The sequence below is a fragment of the Lactuca serriola genome, chromosome 6 (genome assembly GCF_051521515.1).
Source record: "Lactuca serriola cultivar US96UC23 chromosome 6, Lser_US96UC23_V15, whole genome shotgun sequence".
Lineage (NCBI taxonomy): Eukaryota > Viridiplantae > Streptophyta > Magnoliopsida > Asterales > Asteraceae > Lactuca > Lactuca serriola.
The window spans coordinates 36,191,336-36,198,372 of NC_136413.1; the positions used below are offsets into that span (position 1 = coordinate 36,191,336).

Below are 7,037 nucleotides of genomic sequence, written 5' to 3' on the forward strand. Positions count from 1 at the left end.
TTGAGTGAAAAATTGACGCGAAAGAGCGAACCCTAATTTCATCGTCTGTGAAAAAGTCAAAAAACCTCCAACGTTCTTTGTGATTTTGAGTTTTGCGTAAGGGTTATTCCACGTAATAGAGGGAGAAGCCACGTAATTGTTTATTTTTTTCATCCCGGTAACATTTACCACCTCATCGGTAGAACCGATTATCTCACTCGAATCAAAGAGCAAAATGTGAATTTAGATGGTATTTTTTGAACGAATTCTTTAGTTAGATGGTATTTTTTGAACAAAATTGAAACATAGTTACCTTTTTAAATCATTTTCCTTTTTTTTTTTGCAAGTTAAATGATAATATTATAGGATCCAAACGAACGTCCTTACTTTCTTAGGGGAGAAATTTGTTAATTGAGTACAAGTACAGGGACTACTTGTGTAATTAAATCTTTTTTTATCAGTATCGCTATTCCAATCGTCGTCTTTTTATTCGTTTCCTAGTATAAGCTGTAAACCCCAAATCCAACTTCCACTAATCGCCATCGCCGGCGATCGCTTCAACCATGGCAAAGAGTATGAGCTTCGTCGTCGGCGTCATCGCAGTTCTTATGCTCTTACACGCTGCTTACTCTACCATTCAATGTAACTCTCTGATTTCCTTGATTGCTTGTGGCTTTGATTTTCATCTATCAAAAACTAACTTTTTTTTTCTCGATAATTAGATAGGGCTTTGCTCAAGATCACTGAGGATGAGTTTTCCGGACCTCCATTTGAAGTAATCTCTCGCTGTTACTCTCTAATTTATACATGTATATGTTTTTTTGTGTGTTTGTGAATCTAATTTGGTCCTCGTTTCTCTTTTTGGGTATAATTTACAGGTGCTACTTGAATTGGCATTAGTATTGGTTTTGAGTCTGTTTGCTGGATTAACAGTTCCAGGGAATTTCCGATCTATACTCCCAGATTCAGATGAGAACAGGTACTTTATATATAAAAAGCGGTGTTTGATTTAAACTTAGGTGAAATCTGATTCTATAGTTAGTTTCCAAACAAGTGGACACTTGATTCTAATTGGAAGCTCTTTTTTTCCAATTTCTTGTTATTCAACTGTTAAGTTTTCTTCTTGGATTCTTTGGTATTGCATATAAATCTTGTATGAATTATGAAACACCTTATGCCTAGTTTTAGAATTAGAAGATCCATTGAGTTGAATTATGAGACCTTTATTTCTAATATTAGTAGTTTGAAGCATTTGGCTTAATTGCATATACCTGTTATATTTTGGTATCATTGGCACATGTTCACTTCAAAAGATTAAGGTTTTGAGTTTATGCTTGAAGATTTTTCACTTTGCACATTTGTAATGGTGTGTGCTTTTTCTTTTATGCTTGCATCATCTTTCATCTCAATGAAATCTTTTCTACGTTTCTTTGAGCTTTTATCTCTTACAACAATGATACATAAATCTTTAAAATTGAAGGGGCAAAGTTGTAATTTTTGGAACTTGTTGAAATGCAGGGTTGTGTCTCTACCCGCAAATATGAACTTTATGATCTTCAATCATCGTGGAAAGGCGTTCCCTACAGAAACTGGGTTAAAGCTCAACTGAATTTAAGAACAAGAATTTTTTTTGTTGAATTTAAGAACAAGACCTTTTAGTATTTATTTCCTTCAAAATACATTTCACTTTCTTGAGACTTGATAGATTGTTTGTGTCATAATGTTGCATTAGTATTGTTTTAGATATTTGATCCATCATATGATAAAATGATTTTGGTTAATCATGTGTTCAGTTACTATTTTGTGACTTTGTTTGTTCTTCTATGAATATGTTTGATGAATAATGGCAGTTAAGATGCGTCTTTGAGTGTTTAGATGAATTAAAATAAAATAAAAATAAATAAAAACGTACTTATTGACTCAAATAAGCAGTTTCTGATAAGCTAAAATCTTAAAGATTTCAGGTGTTAATGCAACAACAGATTCATGTTTCAATATAGTGACATTACACAAATCATGTACTCAATGAAATAGCATCTTAAGTTCAACAACAAAAGTCAATTTAAATAAATATCGATTAAAAATTGTAAAAATACTTCACAAGAATTAACAAATTCAAAAGGACAATGCACAATAAATAACTTGTTCAACTGCTCAAAATGGTTTCTTTGCATGATAAAGCTACAATCTTTTCAAAACTATGAGGAACTACTATAAAGATTTCACACAGATCTAATGTCTATGTATATCATAAAGGGCAATTCAGTAATTTCATCTCTACAACTGAGCAAGATCCAACCTGTTCTCCATAGATTGTCTCAAAATATACTCAGCTCTCCTCTTCTTCTCATCCATCACATCATCACGCCCAAACCATGATGAAATCCTTCCAGTACCCCTATTCCATAACCTCAAATCCAAGGAATCACCAATCAGTTTCCTTCCATTACTAAAATTCAATCGAACAGCAGGTCTCTTATCAAGAACATCTCTTTCAGTTTCACCATTCTCACCAGATTCAGAAACCCTACTATTCAAAGCTTCAATAACAGGTGCAAACGCCTCCAATATAGACACATGATTCTCCAAATTCACATCATTCACGTGTTTATCTGACAAAACAACTGGCTTCTCACCAAATCCAAATCGGATCTTCTTGCTACTGCCATTTGCGACCTCAGAAGAAGATGATGTTGGAGGTGATTTAGACAGCAATCGTTTTTGTAAAGTCAACAATGAGTTTTCGGCTTTTCTTCTTTGTCTAGCGAGCTCAACTTTATCTGATCTTGGATCTGAAGTCCTCTCGTTCCATACAGCAGAGTGAATGTAAGTATGGGGATCTGGAAATGCAGGTAGCCAATCAGGTACGTGTTTGAACTCTGGTGTTTCACCCATTTGGAGAAAACTTGGGGTTAATTTTCTATCTCTAACAATCGGAAAAGTGGGAATAGGTTGAGCAAAAGGAAGTTCGTCTTCTTCAATGGCTTCAACGTACTCCATGATCTCCTTCATGGAAGAACTAGAACGGATCAAATTTGTACAGGTTTCTGACCCGCCTGGAAACCCGACAGAAGAACTCAAATCCTCCAAGCTTTGAATTACGTCGAACACATTGCACTCTGTTCTATTGGCTACATTAGCGTAAAACTTTGAGGTTTTCCCTAAATCTTTCACGTACCTGATAGCAATATCGGCGAGAGACGCTAGAGCAGAATCGTTAACACTGTGGAAACCAACACGCTCGCATATCTGAGCTACTGCTACTTTTGCGACAGCTCTACCGAATTCATCAGCGGCTACTCGATTTTTCTTTTCATCGAACTCGTTGTCGTCTACTCCACCTCCATTGCTCATATTCAGACTCTCGTATCATGAAGGGTTCCTCGATAACAAAATTGAACTCGTTCGAAATCAGGTACTTGAAAGAATTGGAACCCTAGCGATGTGAATTGATCCTGATATCACAATTTGGGAGATACACAACAAAATTGAATTCACGGCGTACCGTTTGTTTCGTGGGAATTTGATATTTGAAGGGAATCACTACAAATTCGCCTATTGTGCAATCAAATCAGGAGTTTGGAGATCCCAAATATCAATTTTGAAGAGTAATTCATGAAAGTGATTTTGAATGACTTGATGAACCCTAGATCCTGATTGATGAGTAAACCAGGAGAGGGGGTGGTATTTATAGAAGGGGAGAAAATTACGAGTAAGGGTAGGAGTTTAGAAAAGACGTTACTACCCACTAAATGTTTGCCCAAAAGAAATATTTTTCAAGAAATATATATATATTTTTTTTATATATGTTACTGTATAAATAATTTAAATATCCTTTTATATTTCTTTTTATTTATTTTCTTATCCATCTTAAATATTATATAGAAAAAAAAATGTAGGATAATATTTAATTTTTCTTTTAATATCTTGATTTTTAATAAGATTAAAATTTAAAGTGTTTTTTTTTTTTTTTTTTTTTTTTTTTTTTTTTTTTTTTACAAATATATCAAATTAATATATGAAAATCAAGACATCAATACACATGTAAACATCACAATGCAATCGTTACCAATGACAATGGGTCATGTTGAGTCATTTTCGAATTGATACATATAGTTAAACAAGATGAAAATCAATCGACCCAACTTGTTTATTAAATAGGTTGAAATCATGTTCACATATTTAGTTTTTGGTCAACCCAACTTATTTAATAAATATGTTAACTTGAGTTCACCTATTTAAATTTCAAAATAAACATTAAAAACTCTAAAAATTATTCAAAAAAAATTATGTCAAATACAACTCATATTTATTGTTACTGAACATAAATTCAAGCCTTTTTATATGGTTACGGGGCATAAAACATATTAGGTCAAGAATTAACATAAATTTGTTTTTGTGTAGTGACATGCTCTTAGAAATACAAGCTATAAACTCATGTCATTCTACAAGTACAACCCATAACCTCACATCTTTGAATAACCTAAATCAATCACTTGATATTTCTTCAAAAATATCTTTCTAAGAACTTAAAATGCATATTACATACATACACATATCAATTAGATTTTTCTTTATACAATTTATGAATTTAGAACAACTAAAAATAGTTAAACATGAACATTTTACACATAAACAACAATAGAACCAATGATCCCATATAAATGAAATTAGGAGGTGATAGATGTTTGACAATTCTACCTTCACCTGAGGTTAGATGTCTACTTCTAGAAATGACTCCCGACATAAGCAACGGTAGCATGGAATGGCACAATAAGATGGTGTAACAAACATATGTAAATTGTATACCCGTTAAATATAAGACAATCTCATCTATAAAACGTGCCCCGAGCTCCGAAGAGAGATAAATACATATAATGGCCAAAATCACCCCTAGATATGTAATTACACAAAGTAACTCATCTATCAAGTGATTTGCGACTAAAATAAAGTCCTCCTGTTAAGTGGAAAAACTCACATCGTCATGTCTCGATAAAATCACAAACACTAGGTCTCGTTGATCAACGCTATCTATTATTCATTGTGATCCTTAGCTACATGTTCAATCAAGCCAGGTGACCGTGAAAGTATCCATCTAACATTGAAATTTATTGAATTTTATTCCAATAATGTGTAGTTTTAGTGATCTGATTAAGCCTTCAATAAGCATGAAGAAAAGGTTTGGATGATTGAGATCAAATGACCTTCTAATTCAATATATGTCTTGAAGGAATTGGTGATCTACTAAAACCCGAATAATTTAAAGAGTTCAATTAACTAGACCTTGTTTTCCTAACTCATAAGCATGAATGGAGACCTTAAAGAGAGAAAAGAAAGGAAATGAGAGGAAATGAGAGGAAAGCAAGAGAGAATGGTGCTCCCGAGTTTCATTAAAGGAAGGAAGTGGAAGGAAATGGAAGGAAAACTTTCCCTCCTACCTTTCCTCTCGATTTGGGAGGATTTGAAAAGAAAGAACAAAATGTTTAACTTTCCTTCCATTTCTCTCCAACTCGGGAGCACAAATGACAATTTCTTTTTCCTTTCTTTTCTCTCCTTACTTTCTTTTCTTTGCTACAACTCGGGAGCGGGGTGTAAATTTTTTAGGGGACCGTGCAAATAACAACAAAACGAGGGACTAAAAATGTAATTAGAGAAAATAAGAAAAGCGGATAAGTCGAGATAAAGGCACACATCCCTCACTTCCATTTCATCCCCTACCTCCTTGTTACCAAAACCCTAGCGCATACAGAGAAGATCAATGGAGAAGTACTTTGGAAACGCGTACAGAGGAGACCCAGGTGTTCCACACTCTGGTCCAGAGAAATTCATCTGCATATGGGTCGGTTCAATGGCTTACTCCGCCATGACTTGGTCCAACCCCTACATGTGGCAACTCTCTAATAGATTCAAGTATTCATACACCTCTCTTCCCTTTTCAATTTCCATTTTTTCTAACATTTTCGTCAATTCCTCGATGCCTTCCTTCGATTGTGTGTTTTGTTCGTTTAATTTCTCATCGAACGTAATCACTTCGCTGCTATTTTAGGCGTAAACAGGTCGAGATTTTCTGTTAGGGTTTCTAATCATCAAAACTCACAGAAATGTTTTTCGTTCCATGTTTAAATTCCCATAAAAATTTCACTTAAAGTTCAATCAGTATTGGTAAAGAAAAGGAATAACTTGATATAATTTCTGTGTTCTTTCTGCTCCTTTCTTTTCAGAGTGAATTTGGGAAAGCTTATATTATGTTGCCATGGATTCATATATATTCATTTGCCCATCTTACCATAATGTAGAATCGAAGAAATTTATCTCCTTTTTATCATGTTCTAAGTGCAATAAGCATTACACAAACTCAAATTTTTATGTTTTAACCTTGTATTTGTTTGATAATCGATATACTTGAATGTTTAGTTGGCATGATCATGCAATGCTACATGAGCAATACCATTGGAAGAAGGCAATGCAAAAGAAACAGCCATACAAATTTTCGGTATGTATATATGTATATGTATGTATAAATACGCCAAAATATTATGAATTTGATCGAGTTTTTTTGATTAATTTTCTGTTTGTAGTGGAATGAAAACTGGAGCAAAGAAGCTCGTGATTCATACTACTTCAACTGGCCTGTTTATTTTCCTTAAGGTTTTCACCTTCATCAGCAAAATACAATTTAAATAATTTTGTAATTTGTAATGTGAGATCTTGTGGTTTTTGTAAGAAATTTTAAGCCATGTGAGACTCCTCTGGCCTCAACATTTCTAAATTGATTCACTTCTAAATTGATATTATTGCTCCTTATACACACACAAATGCGAATGTCTTAATAAAAATAAGTTCAGTAATATCAATAACAGTAACTAAAAGATATAAAAAAAATGTTATTTTATAGTAAAATATTTAGTATATGATATTTTTATTTGATGTGTGGGTATGGTTTGAGTTGAAAAAGCTATGGTGTTAAAGATGATTGATTTTTATTTTTTTATTTTATGTTGTGGTTGGAGTGGCATGATAAATCATGGTTGAACTTGAACCAATAGTCCAATATGTGG

General features: G+C 33.4%; 3 protein-coding genes across 3 annotated transcripts; 2 read left to right on the plus strand and 1 right to left on the minus strand.

Annotated features, from left to right (window-relative positions):
- Positions 1-461: 461 nt before the first annotated feature.
- Positions 462-1,760, plus strand: LOC145059301 (membrane magnesium transporter-like protein). The gene is made up of 4 exons (XM_079007155.1): positions 462-621; positions 702-754; positions 858-958; positions 1,498-1,760. The coding sequence occupies exons 1-4, from the start codon at positions 543-545 to the stop codon at positions 1,586-1,588; spliced, it is 324 nt and encodes a 107-aa protein (XP_078863281.1). The 5' UTR covers positions 462-542; the 3' UTR covers positions 1,589-1,760.
- Positions 1,761-2,036: 276 nt separating this feature from the next.
- TAF8 (TBP-associated factor 8) lies at positions 2,037-3,653 on the minus strand. Its single transcript, XM_079006482.1, has one exon. The coding sequence runs from the start codon at positions 3,331-3,333 to the stop codon at positions 2,257-2,259; it is 1,077 nt and encodes a 358-aa protein (XP_078862608.1). The 5' UTR covers positions 3,334-3,653; the 3' UTR covers positions 2,037-2,256.
- Positions 3,654-5,665: 2,012 nt separating this feature from the next.
- Positions 5,666-6,773, plus strand: LOC145059255 (actin T1-like protein). Its single transcript, XM_079007103.1, has 3 exons — positions 5,666-5,889; positions 6,394-6,472; positions 6,558-6,773. Exons 1-3 carry the CDS (start codon positions 5,738-5,740, stop codon positions 6,624-6,626), a joined length of 300 nt encoding a protein of 99 aa, XP_078863229.1. The 5' UTR covers positions 5,666-5,737; the 3' UTR covers positions 6,627-6,773.
- Positions 6,774-7,037: the final 264 nt, after the last annotated feature.

Bases quoted from the DNA above. Each gene is read 5' to 3' on its own strand.
- LOC145059301 (XM_079007155.1), top strand. From the start codon at position 543: ATGGCAAAGAGTATGAGCTTCGTCGTCGGCGTCATCGCAGTTCTTATG. The intron at 622-701 runs GTAACTCTCTGA...CTCGATAATTAG, and splicing joins TGCTTACTCTACCATTCAAT to ATAGGGCTTTGCTCAAGATC. The intron at 959-1,497 runs GTACTTTATATA...GTTGAAATGCAG, and splicing joins CCAGATTCAGATGAGAACAG to GGTTGTGTCTCTACCCGCAA.
- LOC145059255 (XM_079007103.1), top strand. From the start codon at position 5,738: ATGGAGAAGTACTTTGGAAACGCGTACAGAGGAGACCCAGGTGTTCCA. The intron at 5,890-6,393 runs GTATTCATACAC...TTGAATGTTTAG, and splicing joins CAACTCTCTAATAGATTCAA to TTGGCATGATCATGCAATGC. The intron at 6,473-6,557 runs GTATGTATATAT...TTCTGTTTGTAG, and splicing joins AACAGCCATACAAATTTTCG to TGGAATGAAAACTGGAGCAA.
- TAF8 (XM_079006482.1), bottom strand. From the start codon at position 3,333: ATGAGCAATGGAGGTGGAGTAGACGACAACGAGTTCGATGAAAAGAAA.